The sequence below is a fragment of the Gobius niger genome (genome assembly GCF_951799975.1).
Source record: "Gobius niger genome assembly, chromosome: 9".
Lineage (NCBI taxonomy): Eukaryota > Metazoa > Chordata > Actinopteri > Gobiiformes > Gobiidae > Gobius > Gobius niger.
This window is the reverse complement of record NC_136860.1, coordinates 25,776,663-25,804,224: the sequence shown is the minus strand read 5'-3', so window position 1 is coordinate 25,804,224 and position 27,562 is coordinate 25,776,663. Positions and strand designations below refer to the sequence as shown.

Below are 27,562 nucleotides of genomic sequence, written 5' to 3'. Positions count from 1 at the left end.
TTTACTCCTGCTGTAGATAACAGTATTACATCCGACTTTTTTCTGTGCCGCACAACTGAATCCCATCATAACCACACCGCGTTAACAATAGAAGTGTCTAATTTTCCCTGATTATCTGTGGGTATTAAGAATCCAATTTAAACCTGTTTTTTTGTTTTAAACCAAATTTGTCCCCCCCCCCCCCCCCCCCTATTTGACCCCCAAAAGTAGGAGCTGTAAGTGGTTTCTTATAAGTCTAAATGACCACGTCTTTGAGCATTGGTCAAATCATTAACTCTCAGTGCTGGACCAGTACGTATTTCATTATCTTTGACAGAGCAGCGTGCAGAGCTAAAACCCAGGCATTTCAGCAGTAATTATATGCTTTTGAATAAGGTCAGGAAGCAAATTAGAGGGTGAATCGGTCACTCGCACATTTTAAGTGCAGTGGATAAGGCTTAAAGTAGTTTTAAAGAAAGTCCACAAACAAAAGACAAAAATTGCAAAGACATCAGCCAAGGCACTGTCCGATATCTCGCAATGATGAATGTTACAGAGCAGGGTAGGCATTTTATCCTCAAAAGGATCTCCCGGGTGTGATTCTCAGATGATGACATGGAGTTTGCATGTTCTAGTTGAGTTTAGTGTTTAGGGGTTCTTCATCTTTCTAAAAAACATGCAAAACTAGCTGTTTACGGCACTTCTGGCCATTTTGTGGTGGGTCTTCACAGCTCCTTGCCCCAGAGCACTCAAGGATGGGTCAAGAGAGGACAAATGTTCCCATGGGGACAATGAAGCGCATGTCCATCTTCACTAGGTCAGGTGTACGATGTGGTTCTACAGAAAACACATACAATATTTGAGCAGTTGACTGTCTTTTGGGGTCTGTATTTCAAAGTGTCCCACAATAGTTAGTACCCTTAGCTGACATTTTCTTATCTAAAACATTTGCATAGTCCTTTTCTCAGTCTAGTCTTATTACGTGTATAATCATAGACTGGCAATTACAAGTGAAGATGTGAGATCACTTGTTTTAGCAAATCGCTGCTTCGTTGTGGCTGACATGGAAATTTGCCCATTAACTCACAAATGAGTGTCTTTGTTTCATTAGACCGGCAGCATGCACAGCAAATGAATCCACCATCCGTGTTTCTGCCCCACTGAAACGAACAGTGCATCAAGTCACTTCAAGTGTCTTACTTTTAAATTAAGGCCAGGTTGTATTTTTGTACGTGGAAACAGTGTAAAAAAAATGTGTTTACGTTGCCTCACACAGAAGAAGCACTAATGTCACTTTAATTAGGCGTTAATGTGCAGACCCCTCCCCCGCCATCTCCTCTCACTAAACACTCAAATAGATGGAGGATACGGGAAATTGTGCACAAATCATCTACCGGGTAGAAAATAATCAAGATGCGATATTTTTCAGTCACTTCAGGTAAATGGGAAAAGTTAAATGACTCATGGAAAACGCATGGTATTTTATGTCAATTATAATAACTGATTGTTGTGACCTGGTTGACTGTAAAGCATGTCAAATGACTCTGTTCAGAAGATTGACAATTAAAATGAGTAACAAGTATTTGATAAAATGATGGCAAGAAATTGATTATCCAAGTGTCAGTGCAATGTGCAGATGATCCTTTGCATGACTGTCACAATATTTATGGGTTTCATTAGGATTTTTCGAATGATGGAAAAATGTTACATTGCAAATCTGTAGTATTTGTAAATTCATAAATGCATTCTACTTTCTTATAAGATGAATATTGAGAACACTGATCATGCAGTGGTTACATTATTACAGATGTATATGATGTAAAGAATGCACTGTTTTAGACTGTAGTGGCTGGAGAAACTACACTTATTCTCAAACTGTGGAACAGGCTTCCTCAGATGGTACATGAAGTCTCCTGAAGGTCTAGTGCACATGTGTCAAACACAAGGCCCGCGGGCCACATGCGGCCGTGATTCAATGTGGCCCTTTTTAGCATATGATTTTCTGAGTATGTGAAAAAAAAACTTCTCTAGTCCATTCCTGTGCGGAGTTATCGATGTTTAAAGGAATAACCAGAATGCTCACTCCAGCCACAAGGGGGCAGCTGAAATTTAAAAAGGAAAGAATTCCACACATGTCTGGCAGAGGGCACTGACATAATAAGAGATTAGGATATAAACAGCATATTATAGTCATGTGGTAAATGGTCATTCTGCACCAGGGCGGCTGTGGCTACATTAATAACATATTGCCATCCAATCCAATCCAACTTTATTTATAGAGCGCTTTAAAAACAACATAGTCGACCAAAGTGCTTTACACAAAACATACATTACATTGAGTGAGGAGTGAATGATTAATGACTTTATGTAGCATTGTGAGAAACATGTGACACAGGCTGATGAAGCGCAGTGTAAGCCGGTGTTATTTATTAGGTGTTTTTATAATTAAATTCTATTCCTGCTCTCTTTTGGATTAGTCCTTGCTTGTCCTTGTCCTAAGGTATTGTTATGTTATAGACTTAATTTGGTGTTCACTGGTCAAATGTTTTGTTTTAGGTGTTACCAGTTGTGATACGTTTGTGAACCACTGGCCTAAAATGGCATCATCTTCCTTGCACCTGCCACAAGGAGCTACAAGACAGGGAAGATCAGCCTTTGCCAATTGAAACTGGACAAGCTGTGTAAGCATGATTCATTATGACAAAAACAAAACATGCAGACTTTCATTTATCCTCGCTTGCATTTCGTTTTGCACCTGCAGAAGTCTCAGTCTCATTGTCTTCGTGCTGCTAATTCCCATCACTTGAGTCCAGGGACATGCTGAGGACAGGTGTGTGGTCCTCTAAAGACCTCAACATAACCCTCCCTGATCTCCTGATGCTGCACACCGCCTAATGTGCACCCACATCATCAGCACACCTGCCCCAGCAAGATGCAACGCAGGCGTGAATTAGCATACTTTAATTAGTAACACGGAGGGATCGAGCACTCTGGAAAGATGATTACAGGTATATATTTTGATTTATAACAAGACCATTTATTTTGGGTGTATTTCAGGAGCAAGTTCTAATCTTTGCAATTATTTAAGCCAATTCTAGATGTACAATAGTATCATAGGAAATCGTTGTATGAAACAATCTATGTAAAAGTGATTGTGTTACAGGTTTAATATAATATCCGCCTCTATTATATGGATTATTTTACAGCAGCGATGCATGGAAAACCTACTTTGTTCCTGTGAGATGATATTGTAGAAAAACACATGTACATGATGAACTTTTTAATAATAATTTAAGAAAACTAGGTTGACTATTGTAAAGGTTCTATAGTTGTCTTTCTTACTTGTACTTGGTAGGCCTCTATAATATTAACTATTTACTTTGTGACCTACGTGCCATTGGTGTTTCAAAAAAAAGTTATTGTTATATGAAACGTGACACTTTGGAAATGATTACCAAGTCTTTAACTTTATGCCACTTGTCATATTGTTCTGAAGTGTGGTTCTCTGGTTCTCTGTGGTCTTGGATGCTCAATTAAAACTAATGGAGAGCACATGTATTCTACTCTGTCATGGCTCAATCCAAGCCAAAGAACACAAGTCACATTGGGCACCTTAAAGGGACTATACGGAGTTTAAAAATGTTAGAATTAAGTATTTTCATCCCCCTACATGTCCCAGCCATGACCTAGTGTGTAGAATGAGCCCAGACCTGTTCACCACAACTGCCTCTAAAATCCTGCACTTCGGGTCCTAAGTTCCGTCATGCACGAGCTTAACACTACAGTTATGCACAAGACCTGAGGTGGCAGTAGTGAGCATAAAATAACCAACTTGCATCTAGTCTTTTTAATATATATAATATCAGTCAAAATACCAGTTTTTATATTCAATCAAATTGATCTTTCAAACTCTGTGTGCATAAGCAAAACACTAGAATGGCATCCAATGATCACAACATCCTAAAACGAAAAAGAAAACGGTTGTCTATCCACCTGGAACCGCATTCCAGTTGGAATTCGTGAATTTAGTAATAAGGTATTATTTAAAAATAATCTGCAGTGTCATGCTTATGTGTCGACTCTGATATGAGTTTGTTTGCTCCTAAAAGCATGATGAATGTTTTCTTGTATCACAAAAATCTATGCACATGTTTATGCCAAATATATGTTATTATTATCATTACTAATATTTTAATACAGCATATATACATTTTTGTATGAATACGTATGTAATGCTGTTTGGAATGGACCCAGGAAGACTAGCTGACTGTTTATTGCTCTCAGCGAATGGGATCCATATAAATCAACAAAAAAACTTTTATAGAACTTGGAGGCATAAACATTTAAGATTTTGAATTTTTTGAGGGACTTCCGAGCAAACATTTTCTCACTCCTTTCCCATCTCCCCTCACTCTCAATTCCCTCTTTTTAAACATTCACTATTAACCAGTGTCTTTGCCTCATTAAGACAGTGAGCAGAAGAGGCGCAGACTGTTCCAGATGTCTCCAGCCCTGCAGGTCCAGCCGCTGCCACTCTCTGCATTACATGCTTTGCTTTGTGGGTGTATTTGAAGATGCCAGAGGAGCCATACTGCTGTTATCCTTCCTGTGTGTCTCTGGGCATCAGTGAGTGCTCCACTGGCCCACTTTCCCAGCCGCTGTGAAGAGAGTTTGGAGACAGTGGATTTGCTCAGAGACAACACTAGATGGAGATACTGCCATCTTCATCACTCACCCGAACGACTGCTGATGCTGTCCGAGTGTAAAGGCGCCTGTCACCGCAGGAAATTCAGGACACAAGATTTAAGTGATTTATGCCGAGGCAAACTTTGTTCAAATATCGTTCTGTACAAGTTCGGCTGAAGGCAAGTTGTGTATGCTTTAATGTTGGCCCACTTTTATGCTTCACACTGTCAGAATCAACCTAAAAACAGTTGAAGACATCAGCTGGAAGGAACTATATGTTTAACCTCTTAACCCTCCACTTTAACCGAGTGCATTTTCTCCAGTCGACTTTACCCAAATCTAAAAGCTTCGAAACCATAATAAAATAAAGCGATGAGCGTGTGACAAAAAAGGGGCAAAAAAACAATGGAAAAAACCCTCCAGTCTTAGCTTTCAAATGAGCCGTTACACTGGCCTATAGGCTGTAAGCTCCAAGCAAGAAGCTTTTAGATTTGGGTAAAGCTGAACTGGAGAAAATGTGCTCAGTTAAGGCGGGTGGTAAGAGGTTAATAGATGTGTGTTGTGGCCTGGAAATGTATTGATTGTTGTTTTGTTTTGAAGTGTGAGTGTAAAAAGTCTCCAACAGGTGGCAGCAAACAGCTCAGCTTCAATCTGGAACTGTGCAGACGTGTGTGACAAAGAATATGAGGATCGTTGGCTGAATGAACTGCACTCAAGACCTAGTGGAATCAGCAAATCATTTTAATTTACACAAAAACAAATGAAGGTGTTCTGCACATAGCACATAGCACACAACTCACCAGTTTTAAGTCATGCATAACATCTAATTATGTCTTAAGTGCACCTGTCAGACTTTAAAACTTCACAAAAAGTACAGTAAATCTGTTTAGACCTATTACACATAGTCTGAATTGGGGAACGGAACACATATTTAAAAATCATAACCGAAAACTTTTTTTGGCACGCTAAAATTGTGCCTAAACTGTTCCACTTTGCAGGCCCTTCCCCAGTGGGCGTGCGCTAACTGTCCGCATCCCTCTCTAAATATAACTCGCCTCAAAAACAGGGGGAAACAATCCTTATCCAATCAGAGTCTGTCTCAAAACTTGTCCGTGTAGATTTTTTTTTCTTTTTTTTTTTTGGATACACCATTGCGCACAGGCCCATTCTGAGGCCCGGGGTGGTGCGCGGTGGAGCGCACAGCTGGAGGCGCATTGTCTCTATGCAAACTGCGCGACATGGCCATTGTATGCGCTTGGGCATATATGGATGCAGCGGCGGGCCCGAGGGTACAGCCCGTGTGAAGTCTAGAGAGTCGCCCTCGCTCGTGTTGCGCGCGTTTCCCTCGTCCGGACTTTCTCACTGCCTCTCTCTCGCTCTCCGCTATGAGCTGCCTGGATGTGATGTACCACCAAAGCTATGGAGCGCACTACCTCCCAGCCGCTGCGTACAAGGCGACGTACTACAACCAACAGCAGCAACAGGTGAGACGCACCCACTGAAAACTTTGTATTAAGTTTCTATAGAAGAGAATTGGGATTTACAATGACTTTATTATTATAATCTCATTCAATCCAGCGTCATTGATGCGATAATGAAAGAATATTTTAGAAAACTTTCCCAAAAACTTTACTGACCATTATGGCTTTGACTTACCTATTCAATGAAACCAAAACTTATATTCAAAGCTGATATGCTTGTGTCCATTTATCATTTAATTTGTCTTTTTGATGCTGCGATGTCGACCAACTTTCAACAAACTAAAGACAATAACGTATAAAACAATATGTTTTTTAGTGAATAGATGCTTACCTTTGATAAATCCTATAACTTATGTTTCATCCAACATTTCCCCCTTCACATAACAATGAAACATATGCCTGTATGACGCAGCAAAAATAATACAGCAAAAAGTTCTCATACGTTATTTTTTCTAATAATAAATAGACAGATAATTTTCCATAATGGCTGACTTTGGTATGTGGTACACACCCCCAATCACTTAACTTGTCCACTTCTAGATTCCAGTCTGAAGTCTCGTATTGGCCTCAGGTCAGGCGTAATGACACTGAACTATTAATCCCGCAGTCAAACAGTGATGTAATGACAACCGGCCCGTCACTGAGGAATGTGCACAGGGAGCTTTACAAGAGATAGGAATGTGGCAGGAGGGAAACAATACGTATCAATACCTTTAGGGTCACTGGTGAATCCAACTGTGGTAAAAGGTTAATTTAAAATGAAAACTGAAGTTTGCGCCCGCTTCTTTTTTGGTATAGGCTACAACTATTTGAAATTTCAATCCTCTTCCAGACTTAATTGTTGTGTTCTGAAACTTGAATTGTGTTATTTCTTTGCAGAGGAAGCTAAGTGTCTACACCAAGATGCAGGAGTGTATGGAGCAGCAGTCCATTGGATCTAGAGGGATGCTGCCACAGAACCTTCATCGTCAGACTGCAGCACCGGGCCACATTCGAAGATTTCCCTCCGATAACGACTTAAAGGACAGTAGCCAGCCGGCGGAGGCGGAGTACCTCAGCGCCCGCTGCGTGTTGTTCACTTATTTCAGAGGGGAAATCGGGGACGTTGTGGATGAACACTTCTCCAGAGCTCTGAGTCAGGCCAGCAGCTTCAACAGTGAGAGCAAGCCACTCAGAGTCACACAGCCAACGGGGTCCACATCTGCTGGAGCCTGGAAAGGTAAGCGTTTCACTTTCTGGCTGTACATGATGCAAGAGTGGGCCAAGAAAAAATAGTTGACGTGGGGAAAACTGAAATCTTATAAAAGTACGATTAAGATTCCTGTTGGCTTTTGTACGAAGGGAGTGCCAGAGCATCATCTTCCATCCATAATTTGCATGATACAGCACAAAGAGTGTGAAAGAAAGTGTCATTTCTCTACTCCAAGCTCATGTAATGTCGAGAGAATTCCAGAAATACTGCAGTACACTAACATGGCAGTATCCTGTCTCAAGGTTCCTTAGTGAATTCCATCCCAAGCCTTGATACTTGGATTTATACAGTATGTCCAATTAATATACAATAGACTTGTGATCTAACCCCTGGAGAGAGAAAAATAGTTGTAGTTGACATTATAAGCTAAAGTGATGAAGCTAAGTGAGTCTTTCCCGTCTTTTCAGATGATTCTTCTCCCATCGAGTCCCAAAGCCACTCCGGTTGGACCACCTCTTCTTGTTCCTCCCAGCCCAGGGTCCCGGTGCACCCAGACTTCTCCGCCAGCCCCGTCTCCTTCCCGCCAGAAGGCTCACTCTGGACCGGACACGTCTTCTCCCAAACCGGCCTCCCTCCTCCACCGCCACCACCTCCTTCCACCACTCTCTCCGACTCCTGGAGCTACAGCCCGCAAACCAGTCCCTCTTACCCCAATGTCCACGACGTCTACCATCCCCACAGCCACAGCGGCATGCACCCACGACACCCACACCACCACCCCATGCTCCATTCCTATCCCGCTCAGTGCTCAACGCTCGACGCGAGGTTCAGCCCGTTGTTGCTGCCCGGCTCGAGGAACCAAAGTCAACCTTCCGCCAGTTCAAGTCCCCTCAGCGAAGGAGTGAAAACTGAATTGGAGAGCAGCAGCCCTTCCACGCCTATTTCATGGGCTCCCGCCAGCGCGCACGGATCGCTCGAGATGTACGATTCGAGCCCATACGCCAGAATGCCACAGCTGTCGTCAACCTCTCGACTACTCCCTTAAGAATACCAAAATGGATGTTGTTTTCAATTTTTTTTTTTTTTTTTTCGCAGCTCAAGCCAAAGCTAAATCTGGTTTTAAACGGACATTGACCAGACAATTTCATAAATGATACCAAAGGGGGCTCCTATGAGGCTTTAAATGGCTGCAGCACCAGCACTGTAATGTACAAGTAGATGCTAGCTTTCTGCAGACTCAAAAGTATTGCACTGTCCACACAATTTTTTTTTTACGGGGGAAAAAAAAAACTCAGGCTTTTTTGATCTGAACTGTTGACTGTCTAGAAAGCTACTAATTTTACAACCAAATTTATTTTTTAATGTATTGTGTGAATAAGTCGTTTAAGAGCCTGAATTTGTTTGTTTGTTATGGTAAGTGTTTATGTGCTAAAGGACATTGCTGGAGTATCTCTGCTAAAAATGTCGATTTGATTATTTTTTCTTTTTCCCGTTTTGCATTTGAAGAATTTGTACATATTGTAACAGTACGTCTCGGAAATAAATTGTTGAACTAAACTGGACAGTGGTATGATGACTTCACTCCAAAAGTATGCAGGCAAAACCGACTTCCAAGTGAATTCCTTGCTATTTTTAAAGACCTAATTCATTGAGATTCCTGCCATGGAGGAGGACCATGCGTTGTGTAACTCATCATGCATAACATAGGGATTACGTCATTGGAAAACGCTGCCAATATCTAGATCAACTATTATCACTCAGCTGGTTTTATGAGTCCAGGGAAACTCATGTCCAACATTTTTGACATTCCTTTGGGCTTATGTTTTAAACAGACCCATCTTTCCGTGTCAGATTAAAGATTTACAAGAGAGTGAAATACTGTAAGCATCCGATCAGTGGTTTTCAACTGATGGGTGTGGACATAAACTGTTAAGATACTTTTTGATTGTCACCCTCATGATCAAAGCTTGAATCAACAGCACTTTGGGGATATACTGTTTTTGATTTGTTTACAGGGCGACTATAAGTATAGTTTTATAGTTTTTATCGGGTCATGGCTTGTCATGGTGCGTTGAAGAGACCAAACCATGAACCTCAAAAGTTGGTCATAGTCAAAATGGCGATGAAAGTACATTGTACCCCTTGAAATGGTCTAAAGGGAAAGTTCTATCATTAGAAAGCACGTTCACATAGTTATTTGAGTAAAAGTACCTAACAAGTCTTCACCAGTTCGAATAGAAGTGTCCCTGTTGTTGCTTAGTCCTGTTGAATTAAAGGTGCACATGGTGCCAGGGGAAGTGCATTACATTCCTCAGACAGTTATTGTAAGATACCGTGACATTTCTGATCCCTGTCCCACGTAAACATCCATAAACTACACACATGGCCCAGACGCAGACCCACACTAAAGAATGTACTTCCTGTCTGGACAGGAAGTTAGCCCCCGAGTCCCAAAACTTGTTCACAGACATACAAAATGCTTAAAATCCATAGTGAATGTTTTGGATATGGGAAGTAACTGGAGGTTTTTACTCAGTGTAGATGTTCTCTCCTCATGGTCAAGGGTTCAATTCCCAGCTCCAGTCTTGCCATTTAATGTGGAGTTGAAACCTTAAGGAAAGTAGAATGGTGGGTCAAACGTAGAGGACAAACAAGCAATGTTAGTCGAAAACAGTGCACTTGCAATTTGTCCAATACAGTTTTTCATTTATTGAAGTGATCATCCCTTGCTCCATAGCGCTGAGTTGAATTAGTTTGATAATTGAGTTTAAGTTTGAGTGAATGGGTGATCAGCGACCGTCCCAGAGTCCACGTTGTTGGTGGAATGAATTAAATAACATAAGTATCACACTCGAGGTGCATATCTTTCTTGGTTCAGTTCCAAGATGAACATTATTTGTGTCTCTCCCGACATAATCCACAGCTGGCGAGGCCTGTCAGAACCCAGTGTATATGTGTGTTCGTGTGTGTGTGTGTGTGTGTGTGTGTGTGTGTGTGTGTGTGTGTGTGTGTGTGTGTGTGTGAGTGCTTGGACCAGGTGGTGGTAGATCAGCAATAACAACCCACCAGCATTCCTGCCTCCTCTCCCTCTCTCCATCTTCTCCACCGAGCAGCTGCGTCTCTGTCCACAATATCAATACACTATAATGGGACAGACGTACAACATTTAAAGGCATCTTTTTGGACATGTTAAAGATTCAACAGTCAGGTGCATATCCATAGACATTAGCACTGGAGACTCACCAATGCTACGGTGTCTTGGAACTTTCTTTTCATACCTTGGTTTTAGTTTATGCCAATTTAGTTTCAACTTTCTTAATGATCAGAGGTTGCAAGAGAAAATAATCTGCATCTCATGTATAAGGATGGGTACATAGCCTATAGGAATCAAATACATGCAGGAGCTCTTCATTTATCTGAGCATTGAGTTGACACCAATCCATCAGTCAAAGATATCATGGCATCACAGAAAACAAGGGAACGTTAGTAACTGTAGGCTACAGTTATAAATGAATACATGTAGTTTTGGTCAACTTCATAATAAATTACAGCAGAAATAATCAAAGGGTGAAACATACAGCATCTGTTTTCCTTCACATTAACATAATTAGCATTAGCATGTAGGTTGTGCATGTTGCACATCTACATGCTAAAAGGCATCCCACAGGCAGCGCTGGAGAAGCACCCCAGGCACTTCCGGTGCAGGAAGAGAGAAACAGACCTCGTGCATTAATTTAGTTTTAGCCAAAGGGGCAAAATGGCATAGGAAATGTTCAAATTGCACTATTAGCTTTTGATGAAGTTTGGAGAAACAGGTTGTTTAATTGTAATGTATACACTCTCATAAGGTGGTTGGTTGGGAGTGACTAATGCGCACATACAACACAAACATTAAGGCTGAACTCTGGGGTCTGGAGTTCAGGACACTAATTTCCTTATTGCACTGATTGCTTCTTTTGTGAACCATATTGCCTCCCTGTTTGAGATGTAGAATTCATTAATTTGAAGAACTGGGATGAAATACTTTTTCTCTTCAGTTCTCTTAAAATCCACATGTGGCACTGACCCTAGTTCCCCTCATGACTGGGACTCATTGCTGGAAATCATTACCTCCCATTGCAAAGCAGACCAACTCAAAAGCACTTCATCTACTGACATTTCCTGATGCAATTTACCCACTGCACTAGTCACTCAAGCTTCAACAACCATTTGTATTTCCTGTCCAAATTGAAAAACACAAAATCTTTCCATTTAATCCGTTCCATTCATTCATATTCCAAAGCGAATGCAACAAACTGGATATGCAATTAACCCAAGAATTAGTCTGCATGATACTCAAAAAGAGAAAACACTAGACTGAGTAGCAGATCTGGCGTTAGTTGAGGCGACATAGACAGCGCTGATGAATCGTAACACAGGCCGACCACACATTCCTCCGTAATTGAGTGGAGGATTAGTCTAATAATCGGCACATAACACCTGCCCCAAAACAAAACACACACACAGACTGATCCAGAGAGAGGAGCTGTCATGGTGAAGGGTGCAGCATATAATTTACAGTTTTTAAGAGTCCTGGGTACAGTATGAAAGCATCCATAACACGGCAGTGGTCCTGTAACAATACATGGAACTCTGTTTACATGTAAAAGATTTGCAAAAGGTTTATTGTCCACTCCCAATGTCCAAAGGGCCTATAGATAGGACTCAAAACTAAGGGCGTGTTCACTCAACTATGATGTGCCCCCAGGGGAAAAATGGTTCCAGCCAATCCTGGTTTGCACACATGCTTATGGACCAACTTATTGAGTAATTTAAGCAGGCTGACTAAATATCACAATTTCAAAAGGCATGAAATAAATGAGATCATGCACATATCTCACAATTTTCTCCCATTAGTCCATTGGGGCAAACGAGAGGTCAGACAAACTGCATAAAAGCAAATGTCCATGAAGTGCGGTAAAGTTCATGTCTTAGACCAGGAGTGAACATGCCCTTGTTTAATTTTTCCGGTTTATGTGGATGGAAATATGCAGCATGTTGTTGTGTGTTTGCCACCAGTCTGGTTATCACTCTTGCCTCCAGGGCTCAATTTGCAAACCGGACAGGTCAGGTTAATCCCGTGCATGTATAGGTTTCCTCTGGATGTACACGATCATGGTGGCTCAGGACTGACTGTACGACTGACAGCCAATTTCTTTGTACACACGTAATGACAAATAAAGCACTTGCACCTCACGCAGACATACTTCTAATCATACCTCTCTCTTTTCCCCTTTCACACATTTTTCCTTTCAGGCTTGACTAGTTTCATTCCCACAATCCACAGAGGTAATTAAGAGCTAATTTGCCGCCCGTGCGCGAGTGCGAGTAGAGTATTAGCGGCATTAGTGAACATCTCAGATTTCTGCACGCTTTGTGTCAACAGGGCCGCCTAATGATGCATGCTGGGAGCGTCACACCGCTCTCGTCCTGCTGATGGTGCACCATTCAGCCAAACTCTCCACTGTTTCAAAAACACCAAGTGGAACACCCAGGACGAGGTTGACCCACACGATTACAAGTCCTTAACGCCTTTGTGTTGTTGCAGCTAACCTTCGACAAAAGCTAATGATGCTCAGCTGATGAACATGTAATAGGGATGTAAACAGATCGGAGTTAATTTAATTAGATCGGTTAAGATCATTTAATTGTGTCCAATTTAATGAAGCTGAGGTGAAACAAGTAAAAGTCGTAACACACTACACTACACAACACTCTTTTGTATTGTTTTAAGAGTAAATGACAAACACTACAGAACACTGAATATATTTTAAGCTTGTATCTTTTTCCTCTGAATAAATAGTCAAGGTCTAGGTATGTATGTTTTCAATAACACGCAGCAGAATTTATTTTTATGTTTTAAAATAAAGTTTTAATTTACCTAAAGAGCAAAATATTAGCAAACCTTATCCTGTTGGCTGATAAATATTTACTTTTGACTACTCTACCAGAGTTAAAGCCAAACAATGTCTGGTAGTAGCACTACTCTAATATATTCTGGATAGACTACTGTTTGTTTCACTTCCCTGGACCATAATAGCTTTGCCATCTTCATTTTGTTTATTCTGCCCGACGATGTAATGAAACAAATTGCTGACATTATTTGGATGGGGGGAATAAACCAACAGGCCTGAGCTTTATCAGTTTCATTAGAGGACAGTGGGCAGAAACACATACTGTAAGCATTTGATTCCGTATCAACATGGCTGGTGTTTGTGTCCAAATGGAAGACAGCGCAGCTCGATGAAGAGTGGATGAGGCCAAGGGCGGACGGCTAAATCAAAATTAAATACACACATCTACCTCAGTGAAAGATCCACGTTTATAGCTGTTTACAATCTGCAGCGAAACCTCCAACGGTTACAGAAAGCAGCCACATTCCTGGCCTGCCCCCACGCACACACACACACACACACACACACACACACACACTGCAGTGGCGTTGTGAACCGTTTCGCTCACAACATATTACACAAAACAAAACCAAAAAAAAGTTCACCTTATACTGGGGTTTTTCATGTCAGGCGCTGTGACTGACCAATCGCAGTGCAACGCCTGGCTGGGGTCTCTGTAATCCAGATCAATAGGCTCGGCCTGGATGACGTAGCTGTAGGATTTACTCTATTGTGCATGTTTTTTTGATAATGGGGGAAACCGGAGCTCTCGGATAAAACCACTTCAGACCATCCTGTTGTGAGGCAAAAGCACTAACCACTCAGTCACCATGCCGCCAGGAGTTATTTCCCGACAAAATAACAAAGCAGGCAAAATGTGTCAGTGATATTGTTAATTCCTATGCAAATACATTCCTCATGCTACAAGAAGAGTCACTGCTCTGTATTCCTAGTTTGCTCCATTCATAAAGGCCTGTAGTGGCTGCAGCAGTGGTTCTGTGAGCTCCACTCTGGGGCAGTGCCAGTAACCACAGCCCAGTGCATAGCTGTCATTCCTGCGCTCGCTGAAAGCATTTAGACACCAGCACCTGTTTCCCCTGCTCATTCTCTACTGTAGTCCGACCCAACACACACACACACAGCTCCTCCACTTTATGCACGGCTATTGCAGGAATGTAATAGGGCTATTTTTACATCAACAATTTGCTTCACGGCCCCGGACACTATATAGCAAAAGTGGGTCAAGCTTAAGCCTAATTTTAAAGTTGACATATGAATAACTGAGGATTAAAAGCGTTGATATTTTTCCTATTAAAATGTCAAATAATGTATTTTTAGGAGAGCAAGGAGTGAAAGACTGGGCTGGTCAGGATTTTGAATTGGCCTTGGGCACTCCCTGAAGACAGTAGTGGGAATGTCACGGTACAAAACAGTGAAAACAAGCTTTCACTTTGGGCACACTAGCAAATCGATGGTGCAGAGATGAACACACTTTGAGCACAGAATGGGTACTGGATTTTGAGCTAAAAAATGTAGTGTTCCTCAGTGGTTCCCAGCCTTTATTGTCACACATACCCCCTGGGCCTTTCATTTACACTCCAAGTACACCCCCCTGCCACGAGGGTTTGCTTATTACTCTCTTGCTTATAAACAAAAAAGACAGATAAGTGCTCTCAATCTCATTTTCTTGATGGTAAATGTTTAAAATAGCTTTATGCTCTAATATAGAATGAAGTTTTGTCTTATTTGAAAAAAAAAAAAAATCCAAGTATCCCCTGCTAAGCTCTCACGTACTAGTGGGAAACAGTGCCATCTACAACGAAACATAATGAACAACAAAATTGTGAATGAAGTAAAATACTGCTCCTTTTTTTTTCAGCGGGAATGACTCTATATCATGGATAAAAGTTTTAAAAAGTTGATAATGTGATTGTTATTTAGAAAAGAAAATTGTCCGGAAAAAATCAGTTTTGAAAAGTCTTCCACCTGCTCTGGCCAGAAGCTCAGTTGGGCCACCTGCCTGTCAATCACTGCCCTTAGAGACATGACCCTACCTGCTGTTACTGTCCCATACTGACCATGCTGACCATACCACACATACCGGGCCACAAAGGGACATTCCTGCAGCATTCAGCACATCCTCTTTACTTTACAGGAGCTGTCACTGGGACTGTATCGGCTGTTTAGGAGAAAAACAACTTACAAACTATTGTGACAAGAGGAAATGGGGGGCACGTGCTGTGAATGCAGCAGTACTCGAGGAGTGACAGCTGCATTGATTGATGGAAGTTTGAAGACTGGCACTTGTGAATTATACATCTAAACAGTGCAGTGCTCTACTGTAATTATATTCTTCCATTTCCATCTTTAATTGATATATGAATACACTGTATGGATGTACAAAATGTTTTATTTTTGTATATATTTGCTATGCGTAAATGTGCACAGCTTTAGCAATTTGAATTGACCATCATTTATTCAATTCTGCTTTGTAAATTTTTTAATAATAATTATAAAAGAAAGTCTCACAAGGAAACATGTTGTCCAATAAATAGAATTGTGTAATTTCTTTATGGCTGTCACTGAAAATACTCCAATAAACACGTGTTTGTGTTGGGAGTGGGCACACCTCTGACACATCACCAGCTTGTTTCAGAGATGTTGCTGTTTGCTCTGAACACAAGCATTAGGTGTATTTACATTAAATCCTCTTTAAACTTTATCTAGATCATCTACCGCAAATATGGCTGTGTTAAGCTAATCTTTATAGGAGCGTGTTCGGTTTTGCAAATGTGTTTCATTGTTTTGATGTACATTTTTTAATATTGGATACCTGTTTTTAATGCTATATGAACGGGAGGATATCTGTGAATATATCAAATATATTGTGTGTTTTCCTTTGTTTGTACAATGTTCCAAACTGACATAAATTAAATGATTTCTGAATTCTTAATGAACGAATGGGACATAATGCATTTTGAGCTGAATAATATGCAATTAAAGGCACACTGAGTAACATTTTGAAGCATACTGTCACCAGCATTACAAACATGTGCCTATAATGACCAGCTAGACACAGATAATGTTATTACTGCAGTGAGTAAGTAATAACCCATTTAAATCTCATATTTTCCTGCCTTTAGTCAACATCTCCATGAAGACGAGCTGGAGATGTCATCTCCCAATAAAGTTACAGTCAGGTCTTAGGAGAGGTGAGGCGCTCACAGCAAAGACATGTTTGGTCATTTTTTAAGGTATATTTCAAAGATAAAACATATTTATAATACTGTAAATGCTTGCATTTTATTCTATTTATTCTGTGAAATGTTACACAATGTAGCTTTAAGTCAAGTGAACTAATAATCTTATAGTGGAATGTGTCTAAGTCTCTCGTTGTATTACAATATTTCCTATTGTTGCTGTATTTTATGAAACAACTAAATACATTGCTTAATATATTTTTTCCTGTTTACACAGAGGGACTAATTGTTGCCGCAGCCTTAATCGCATGTTGATTAAAGCTGATAATCAAGTTAGTGTTGATGTAGATATAGGCCTGTACCATCAGATTCCCCACAGTTCAGTGCCCTGTCCCCTCTGTGTGTGTGCGTGCATGTGTGTCAGAGCCAGTGTAATCTCAGGATAACATGGACTTATCCAGATCATCCTCAGCTCCCTGGGTCCCGACAGCTCCTCATCCATCATTCTTCACACAAACTCGGCCTAATTGTCAGCTAATTCCTTACTGTCCTACTGTCCCTCTATTGTCCCTGTACTTAGCCCCTGCTGACTCCCTCCTGCCCGGGTACCCCGTGGCCTCACATCCACTCAGCGGGACACCTTGTTTGGGCCGGGGCGCCTGTCCTGTGCTGTCACTGCAGTCCAAGGGGAAGTGGACTGCAGCTTCCTCCAGACTGGGGATGTCCCTGCTGAGAGCTCAGTGCAGTCTGACAGGAGCCCGGCCCATAAGAGTTTGAACCTGTCAGCTCCGATACCCTCCCACTCATCCTACACACAAACGAACACACATACAAAGACAGATAGGCACAGGCTTCTGAAAAAGTTTAGGAAAAATGATGATTAAGTATCCTGATGGACATGGCCTCCATTCTGTCACCTTCAATGACACACATTCCCTGCAGGGTTGTTTCAGTGAATAAGGGGAAATGGCAGTGTACAAAACCTTTAAGCTTCGGTTCTGATTTTCCAAATCACTATGTTCTAAATAAACTACAAATAAAGTGCAAATATTTACTAAACTGCATTCAGGCATGGTGCTTTCAAAGTCCTCTCTAGGACCAAGGGGAAGTGGATGGGGATGTCCCTGCTGAGAGCTCAGTGCAGTCTGACAGGAGCCCAGCCCTAAAGGGTGAAACCTGTCAGCACTGATACCCACCCACCCCTCCTACACAAACAAACACACATACAAAGACAGATAGGCATGAAGTCCTGTAAAGTGAAAGTAAATGATGATTAAAAGGCTGTTAATTGTTATCGGCCACATAGTTGTAAAGCATCAACCAACTGCCTGAGTCATTAACTTTAGGAGCATGTGGTTTTGCTCAATCAAATTCACCCATGAACAAGTTACAACAACATTAAAAATGTTGGCACCCTCAGACCGCGAAAACCAAAATTTCAAGTTAAACAAGTTGGTTTGCTTTGACTGTTTTGGGACGTCCCAACACAAACACATTCCTGCTTACTGTACCGCAGGTCTGTCCTTGTAGTGATTGACAGGTGTTTGCTGAACCACTCGGGACAGTCAGACATGGGGCATATGTGCACCCCCGCCCTCCTGTCACGTCCACCTGCCATGAGCTCTTTGTGGTGGGGAAAGGGCTGGCGGGAGAAGCCAGGGGCTTGTCACAGCAGCAGGAAGAAGCCAGCGAAGTGTCCTGTCACACCATTACTGTCCCGGGACACTGTCGCTGTCGGGCCCCTCGGAGAGAGTCAGCTGACAATAACCTCCGCTGTGAGAGGGGGGTTTCCTCTCAGGGCTGGCAGGTGAAGCTCACTCGGGCTGCCTGCTGTGAAGCCCCATCTGGAATTTATAGAATTAATTATAAAGAGGAAATGTTATAAGAAGTGAACATTCAAACTTATAAGAACAACTATAGGGTGACTTAGATAAAAATCACAAACAAAACTACAATTATTCCATGTTAATGTTCAATATCGTCACAATGGAGTTTTAGAAATGTGCTATTATTGGACACTATCGGTGCCAGTGTAGTATAGTGCTCAACTGTTAATTGCAATCAAATCTAAATTCCAATAAAGCCCTCCACGGTCTCGCTCCGTTATATCTGACTGAGTTGGTGACCGTACATCGCCCCAGCAGAGCTCTCCGGTCTGCCGATCAAATGGTTCTGGACGTGCCCAGGTCCCGGTACAAACAGTGGGGCGATCGTTCTTTCAGGGTTGTAGCTCCAAAACTGTGGAACAGCCTGCCCCTCAGTCTGCGTGTTCTCACAGAACTGTCCCTCTTTAAGTCTAGATTGAAGACACATCTCTTCAAACTAGCTTTTAAGACTTAGATCGCACTTATTTGATTGATTGATTATTTAATATTGTTTTATCTGTCTGTGAAGCACTTTGGTCTTCCTTGTGTTGTTGTAAGGTGCTATACAAATAAACTTTGATTGATTGATTGATTGATTGATTGATTGATATTTATGGTTGCAATAGAAACACTGCATATAATTTCCAACTCTCCATAACACTTTATTATTTGGGGGTAAAGAATGGATTCAGATACAACATTTTCATTCTAAACAGAAGCCTCAATATTCCGGACTGATTGTCAAAACAAACAATACTAGTGCTCACTTGACACTGGTTTGGCATCTGTCGCCATGCTGTGACATCACTTGCATTCCCTATATATGCAAAAGGTTTTCTTGCTTACGTGTCTACTATCTGATGCATCATTTAATATCAGTATTTGTCCATTTCCCTCTATATTGGTCTGTGAGTGGCAGTGGGGGGGTGGAATGTGTATGTGATATAAAGGCCCTGCACTCTGCTCCGCCACAATAGTGTCTTTGACGGGGGGGAGAAGGGACGCCTTTGTTTGGTGACACCACACAGTGTTGTGAATGCCGGGCATAGCAGCCATTCCTGTGAGTGTGCCCTGGGCCAGGCTAACAGGGGCTTATCAGGGATTCCTCTCCATTCTGTCGGCCCACGCACACTCCCCTCTCTTCTCACTCAGTCGCCCCGCGCTGGGGTGTGGAAGAGAGTTTGTGGAGAGCTGCTGCTAAATGCAAATGAAGCAGGAGTGTGAGGGAGAATGGAGCCACTGTGTGTAACAACCCTCACAAGTGGATCGATTTTTTAAACAGTCTTTAGTGACGGGCCTGTGTCAGACCGTCAGCGTTCAAGTGTTACGACCCAGCTCTGCTTGGATGGAGGGGAGTAACAAAAAACCAAGTGATAAAACTAAACCCTGGATCTCCCAAAATACCTGTCAGTGTATTTAATAAGTCATATTTAGCCCTATAAAAGCCAAGAGAGTAAATTAAGTGGCTTCCACCTCTTGAGCCATCAACTTAAAGCAGAACTGAGTAACTTGTTTACCTTAATAAATCCTTTTCGTAGTCCCTCTGGGGGTAATACAAGGCCCCAATACACACTAATAGAATCACGAAGAAGAAGCTAACAGGCTAACGGGCAAAGCTAACTGCGAGCTAGCGCCACTCTAGCAGTATTTACAGCCAAGTTTGAGTGAAAAAAATTATCTCCATTGTGTAATTGGATGAACAATATCCCTCTCTCCCTTTGTCTTTTCTGTCAGCGTAATATTTACTCTCACGGACAATTAATGAGTAAAAAAAAACGCGACATGCTATGGCACTAGGGGCATGAGTTATTTCTCTCAGTCATTGCAATGGTACTGCAATTGCAAATAGATCTGCAATTTCAATTTTAAAATCAAGATTCTGTTTTTACTATTGCACACTTTAAACTGTCTTTCAGAACATGTTTGTAGAAGTCTAAACTAGCATGTTTTAAACTTAAGGCCACTTTTGTCAGCATATTGTGTTGTTTGCAAGACAATTTGCACTGCCTCAATTTTACGATTTGCATTTAGTGAGCTAAGAGCAGCAAGTGCTCTCCTGATGAGCATCAAAAGACAAACAGCGCCTGAAATGAAAAGCAGATTTGTTTTTGAAAAACTAGCTTGATTCTTGAAAGTGAGTTGTAAACCTTGTTTGACTGCAAGTGTTTTGATCCGGTGTGCGCGTGAGTCCATGATCGTAAGAGGCCCCGTGTTCTGATTAACCTTAGCCCTGCAGTTGTTTCACTGAAGTGGACTTATGTAATCCTTGAGATATGATTTGTTACTATGACTCTTCACTGTGTTGTTTTGCCAGATTTGATTTTATAACTTATAAATAATTAGTCAATAAATATGTTTCACACAAACCCTACAGATGTGTTTTCAGGTTTTCTATTGATATAAATATTTTGTTGAAACTTAATATGGGCTTTCAGAGGACGTCCAAAGCTCTCGCGCCCTGCCCTCTGTTCTTTTCTATAATGAGTAAAATGTTAATAAGGAGCAGCTATTGTGAAACAGCCTTTCAGACACAACCAAAAACACGATGTTCCTCCATATGTTGCTCTTTTCCCCTGTTGTTCCATCCCATATATCCTCACCACTGTGTTTACGTCAAAAAGCTAAACTGCGAATGAGCCCGATGCTTACAGCCTCGTTTTTGTCTTTCTGCTCAGGTCAGATTAGCTCTCACGCTAACACAGCAGATGCCAGGGTTTTTTTTGTTTTTTTTTCGGTGCCCACATGTGTGAAAGAGGAGGCTTGCAGTATAACACAGCTGGGCCAGAGTGTTTGGTGCCAGGTTGTTGTTTATGAATCGCAGTGGGCCTTACAAAACATTTGAATCATGAGAATAGCTTTCCAAAGTCAAACTGCTTCGGGGATAGATATTTTTTGACCTGACATTATGTGAATTTCAATGTATTCTTCAAACGTTTATCGCTGTTAAAAAACTGGGGTGAGGTGAGGAAAAAAATGGAAGGGTTATTGCCCTGGCAGGTGTCATAGATCCAAACAGGTTGAAAACAGCTGTGTGAGAGTTACATTTTCCTTAACCCATTTTTTTATACGGAAAGAAACACACAATAAAACACCTTTTGGTAATTATAACCATTAGACTAGCTAAACATTAAAGGGATATTTCAGGATTTTTGACATAGGGCCTCATTTCCTAGTTATCCAGAGTGTTGATTTCTGGAGTTCTTTTTTTTTTTTTTTTTAATTCATGCAGTCTTTATATTTGAAGAGTTTACGCTAAGCTAGTGCTAGGCTAGTGCATGTCTATGGTAACTAGTAGCCTGCATTAAAAACAGTCTGACCCAAGCACAGTGCACCTGAGGCAAATCACTTATAACACCAGACTACCGATATAAACGTCTGTGTTGACTGAACAATTTTTGAAATATAACAAATTTGCATTTAAAATAGCTTTTATTTGAGCAGCATCAGCTTCCTGGTTGTAAGCTACGCAGGGGTGGAGTGATCTGCTAGGTCACCGGATCTACAGACGTTTTTCCCGCAGCCGGCATTACTACACGAGGAATTCACAAAGGAGCTTTCTACAAATCAGATATGGTAACATTTGGAGGACTACCCGATGATTTTGAAGAGGTTTTCAATGCAGGCTACTAGTTACCATAGACATGCGCTAGCCTAGCACTAGCCGAGCAACACTAAACTCTTCAAATATAAGGAATTACAAAAAAAACATATATCTCCAGAAATCAACAACACTATGATAACTAGGAAATTAGGCCTTATATGTCAAAAATCCTGAAATATCCCTTTAAATCTTTCAATACACAAGGGGATAGATAGGTTCTGTTCTTATACTGGAAAAGATTGTCTTTTTTTTTTTTTTTTTTTTACATTTGTAGGCTTCACAAAATGCTGTGACTGACCTGATGCGGTTTCTTGCACAAGACACTACAATTCAGCGCCGTGTTATCTGGTCTATTTATAAAGCTGTTTTTACTCTAGGTGTAAAGTATGTCTGGCATCCATTTCTTACATGTCTCCGAAGGTTTGGAGAAATGTTTACTGCAAGTCTAACGCCCACACTTTCAGTAAATCCAGCAAATATCTTTATACTAAACATCAATTTCCTTAAGCCCTCACTGGTTTATCAAGCTGAGAAATCCTGAAACGGCTGCAGTTTTACTAAAGACATAGACAGAATTATTACTGTCACTTACACTACGCCTTCGGGGAACGATTTGGACTCCCATGTTGTGGCTTATTTCATCACATTCTTAAAGATCCTCCTTCTTCAACATCAAACACACACACACACACACACACACACACAAGCGGGCCTAATAATAAGAGCTTGCATGGTCTATTAAGTCTGCCTGTCTCCCCAAAGTCTCCCACTGTTGAATTGCATCCTTCATCAGCCCAGCACTGGGAGTAATAATAATGATGATGAAAAAATAGCCCTTTTATTGCGTTGTCTTTAACAGGCACTACGCAGATTTCTGTCGTGGACACATCAGTCCCTGGTCAAAAATACGCTAGTGTTTCTCTAAATGTGGCATACGTGCATCACTGGTAGTACTTTGGCCTCTTCCGGTGGTGCTCAGGGTCCTCTGCCATTTTATATTTCAATATTTTTAATGCCTTTACATTCATTTACTTTAAGTTTGGTCTTCTCCTGCTTCAGATTTGGTTTACACCCAGTTTAGTCATGGTTTAGAACAAGTTCAGGTATATGTTTGCCCATTTTTGGCCAAGTGTTAGGGCTTCAAATTGCAATCTAATTAAAGTTACAATCTGAATGGTCTATATTTTAGCTAAATTATTTAGGACACTGGTTCTCAATCATTTCACCACCTCATAAAACATTTAACCTACCAAGAATAACCAGGCCTAGATCAAGTTAAAATCAGGACTTGACCGAGTCTAAAAGGGGTCTAAATTAAACCTAAATTGGATTAAATTATGTCTAAATATAGACCACACCTCAGGGCCCCACAGTCTCTGGAGACTTTCAGAAGAGGACTCTGACTTTTCTGTACCCTTTTTAACATTTTAACTTCAACTTTTGTGTGCTTTTATTATGCTTTTATTATTTTATTATTGTCAGTTTTTACTTGTGCTGTAGCACTTTGAGATTCCATGTAAAGTGCTTATTATTATTAAACTGGGTGTAAAAAACAGGTATACATTTGAAAACACTTAACTTAAACACATCACTGCAGAATGTATGCATATTTCTCTAATTCTCTTTAAGTGATGCACCTACAATTGTTTAAAGAGTGCACTAACAACTGAATCTTAATCTTCAAAACATAAATTGTGATTTTATTTGCAATAGCAGCGCTTGTGTTATTGGAATTACAAATTGGCTCAAAAACTTCCAGCCATAGTGATGCGACTATCTGCAAATCTGATATCTGATAATATGCAAACATTTGGGTCATTATAACTAAGTATAAGGACAGAACTCAAGTCGTTCCTTTCAAATATAATAGCCACTAATTCTCGAGGGTGAACTCCACCTAAGTCGTATTTTACACAAGTATCTTCGCAGCATAAGAAGCTCTCTGACGTTTTTGTTGCGTAAAAGTAGCTCGATGGGTAAAAAAGGCTGGAGACCCCTGTACTACTATTATGGAAGTAATGTGATATAGCAAAGTCTATTAACATCAGCAAGCATATTGTTGCAGACCAGATGACTGTAACTTGACTCTGTATTACTCTCATCTCTGCAAAAGATCAACGTTTTTCAAAATGTCAGGTCTTATAACACTTTTGGCCACCCAAGCTCCTCTGCTCGGCACAGGAGGCTAATAGTTCTTGTAAGGTGCACTTGAATTCAAACAGCATTCTTAGCCCTTACTCTGCTGCCTTGTCCCTGAGAATGAGGCCAATCACGCACGGCTTATTTCCAAACATCGGCGTCTGGGCCAGTCTCGCATATGCGGCATTCCGATACTTCCAGACAGGACTTACAGAAGCGGGAATTAAAAAGGCATCGGGAGTTGTTAAAACATGACATTGCCAAAAATGGGCCGCTGGGGCCGAGACTAGCCAGAAACATCCCACATGACTCAAGCCTGCAGGAATGACAGCCCCGCCAGGGTCGCTAAGCAAGGTCCTCCGCTCAAATGCATCTCCACAGCATCAGCCTTATCAGCGCCTGTCTCCTGAAGATGAGGCAGTCTTCCAAGTGGTTGTTGTGATAGTTTAGTGAGTGAAATTGTGATCTTTTACTTCAAATGTTGAGATAATTTAATGATAACCACTATGTTGGTAATGGATTAATCTACCAAATATTTTTACGATAAATCAATCATCTGTGAAAGGCAAACATTTGACCACATTAAGCTCAAGCGACACCATTTGATGACACCTTGATAGAGTTTCGTTCAAAAGTAACATTCGTAGGTTTAAGAAGGCACAAAGCTGCAGATGAGACACAAGACATTTGAAAGCTCAGAACCTCTAGAGGCTGCACTAGCGCTTACTTGATTGGTGACACTTGGCAACAATAAGTGAGGGGCTCATTCTATTTTCTGATTGGAACATTCACTCCCCTAAGATACAATATTCTTTTTATGAAACATAGATAAAGATTTCTTATGCAAGTCTTGGTCTCACTGAGTCAGTGTATAAACCACAAACGATTAATCGATTACTCAAATAGTTGAGAGAACAAGAAGAGCTTTATTCATTTATTTATATAGCACCTTTAACAGACATGGTCACAAAGCGCTTTACATGAGACAATTTTACATTCTACATTCCTTTGCAGCTTCGAAGCGCTGTCGCGACTGCTCACATCTGCGCCAATGGTCTCTCTGACCACTACCATTCATTCACGCACACACATCATACATCCTGGCCTATTGTACATGTTTTCCGTGGCAGGAGAGACCGGAGTACCCAGAGGAAACCTACACAGACACGGGGAGAACATGCAAACTCCACACAGAAAGGCCACGTCCAGGTGAGAATCGACCCTAATTCACTCTATTGGAAAGAATTTCAATGTTTTCAGCTCAGCAATAGCTTCATTGTCACTCCGTAAAGCACTTTTAAATACACGTGTGCTGTAACATGGACACATAAGGGGCAGCAGAGGGAGGGGGTTCAGCTTTCTGACAGCCTGCTGGATGAAGCTGTCCTTCAGTCAGTTGGACCTGACACACATTGTACTGCTTAGAATCACACAAAACAAATAGCAATGATTTATTTGAACACCACCACCACTGCTCTCTTGGTTACATCCGGTGAACACAAGAGCTCTATTTTCAGGTGTAATAAAATGCCCAATAAGCTGGCACCCACACTGGCACAAAAATCTGCGCACAGAAACAGAAATGCGGAGAGGAATGTGTGGTGCGTAGGAGTGGAGGTCAGTCTCGACTATCACGGACTGCGTTAATGTATTCTGCTCCTATAGCGGTCGCCTGTAGTGGCTATCGACACAACAATGGGTCAATTGATTGCACGGACACAGAGGGCCAAAGCTATCAAAAAAAATCAGGGACTTTGACGCAACTAGTGTCAAAATTTCATGGTTTCATGGAGAGGTCTATGCTTCTGATCATGGATTACTGCAGCATGTGTCAATGTGCTCACATGTTGGTGTCCTTCAGCTGCCAATTCAAGTCAAGTCTTTAATACGGCGATAACATTACAGCCATATTTAATGAAACCATTTCAACACAGTACACTATACTGTAAAGCTCACATGTATTTTTTTCATCATTCATGTGTTGAAACAAGACTTTGAAATACTAAATAAGGACAAAACAAGGCTAAATGTAACTAAATTAAGAAGATTATGATTAGAGTTGAACTGTAGCACATTTTTAGGTGACCACGCATTTTTCTCAGTCAGATGGACGCCATCTTGTCATTTCTTATATTGCGTCACCTACACTGAAAAAAGTGAAACACTGCTGTTGTTGATTCAATATGTTCTTTGCTATTGGCTTAAATAAAGAAAATCAAATTGGTTAGTCCAATTAAAACCATATAGATTGAACATTGTGTTTTGATACATTTTTGTATGTACATCCAATGGTCTATTGGAAATTGACAGTTATTTATAAAAGTTAATTGATCTAATGAACAATCGTTCGTCGAGCCATCGAACACAGGGGGCAGCACTGACAACCGCAGCACTTGACTCTACCAATTAACGCTGAAGAAGATGACACACCACGTGTTCCAGATTTCAAATGTGGCCAAGACCTTTTCACTCAAGATCTGGCCAGACCCACTGTTGGAACTTTACAGCGAGAAAAGGTAAGTTAAAAGCATATTTAGACTTGTAAACTTAATACATGTGTCCTGTATGTATGCACAGAGGCGTCAGCTAGAATTCTCCTGAAGTTGAATTTGAATTGAACATGTTTTGGCACTGAAACTGAATACATTGATTGTGCATCAAATCTCTTAAATATTGTAGGCTATGAGTATTAGGTTGAAGGTTTTATTTTTGACCAATTGCACCCGTATGATTTAGATATTAAACTAACTTAGGAGGGTTAAGCGCAGCCGCCATTTTGTGTCGTGACATCGCCTGGACTTTGAAATGCAACTCGCATAAAATAAATACTATCTACCTTTACTGTGCTTTAAGCTGACATGAATATTATTCCTTAACGTGTTTTGCAAGCGCTTAAACCAGTGATGTGACGTTCACGAACGAATCGAGTCTTTGTTCGTCTCTTCACTGAGAACGACGGGAGCCGAGCGGAGCCAAGTCCCTGTAGAGAACATGAACTCTTTTCTTTATTATTCCTCTTCGCGCTTAAGTTGTGCATGCTTATTTTGCGAAACAAGTGTGAGTGCTGGAGTGGGGCGGAGAGAGGAGTGACACAGGGACAGACCGCGGGACGTGAGCGCGGCCTGCAGGGAAAGGGTTTAAGCGCGCGGCTCTGGGGAAACAGCGAGTGAGCGGCCGAACGTTCCCAGCGCCAGCTCTCCCGGGCCATGGGAGAGGAAAGGTGCGCGGGGTCGGTGAGTGATGCGGCGGCTACAGGCGCCCCGACACGAAACATCTTCCACCTGTTCGCTCAGCTCCGCTCTTGGCCGCCTCCGAACGGCAGCGACATCACCGCGCCCACTGCCTCCTCCGCCCCGGTCACCTCCTCCGCTGCTGCCCCCCCACAGGGAGCGCAAAGTGAGCACGAATGAATGAAATAATAAACAACTGTTTAGGGCAGACGAGCCCCTAAACGAGGAGATCGCGTTGAAACACTATTACATGACC

At 41.4% G+C, this 27,562-nt stretch overlaps 1 protein-coding gene across 1 annotated transcript; it reads left to right on the top strand.

Moving 5' to 3' along the window:
* The first annotated feature begins 5,654 nt into the window (after positions 1-5,654).
* On the top strand, positions 5,655-8,625 carry vgll3 (vestigial-like family member 3). The gene is made up of 3 exons (XM_079562518.1): positions 5,655-6,149; positions 7,026-7,365; positions 7,806-8,625. Exons 1-3 carry the CDS (start codon positions 6,051-6,053, stop codon positions 8,381-8,383), a joined length of 1,017 nt encoding a protein of 338 aa, XP_079418644.1. The 5' UTR covers positions 5,655-6,050; the 3' UTR covers positions 8,384-8,625.
* The last annotated feature ends 18,937 nt before the right edge of the window (positions 8,626-27,562 follow it).

Coding starts and splice junctions, on each gene's coding strand:
- vgll3 (XM_079562518.1), top strand. CDS start 6,051: ATGAGCTGCCTGGATGTGATGTACCACCAAAGCTATGGAGCGCACTAC. Junction 6,150..7,025: donor ACAACCAACAGCAGCAACAG/GTGAGACGCACC, acceptor ATTTCTTTGCAG/AGGAAGCTAAGTGTCTACAC. Junction 7,366..7,805: donor ATCTGCTGGAGCCTGGAAAG/GTAAGCGTTTCA, acceptor CCGTCTTTTCAG/ATGATTCTTCTCCCATCGAG.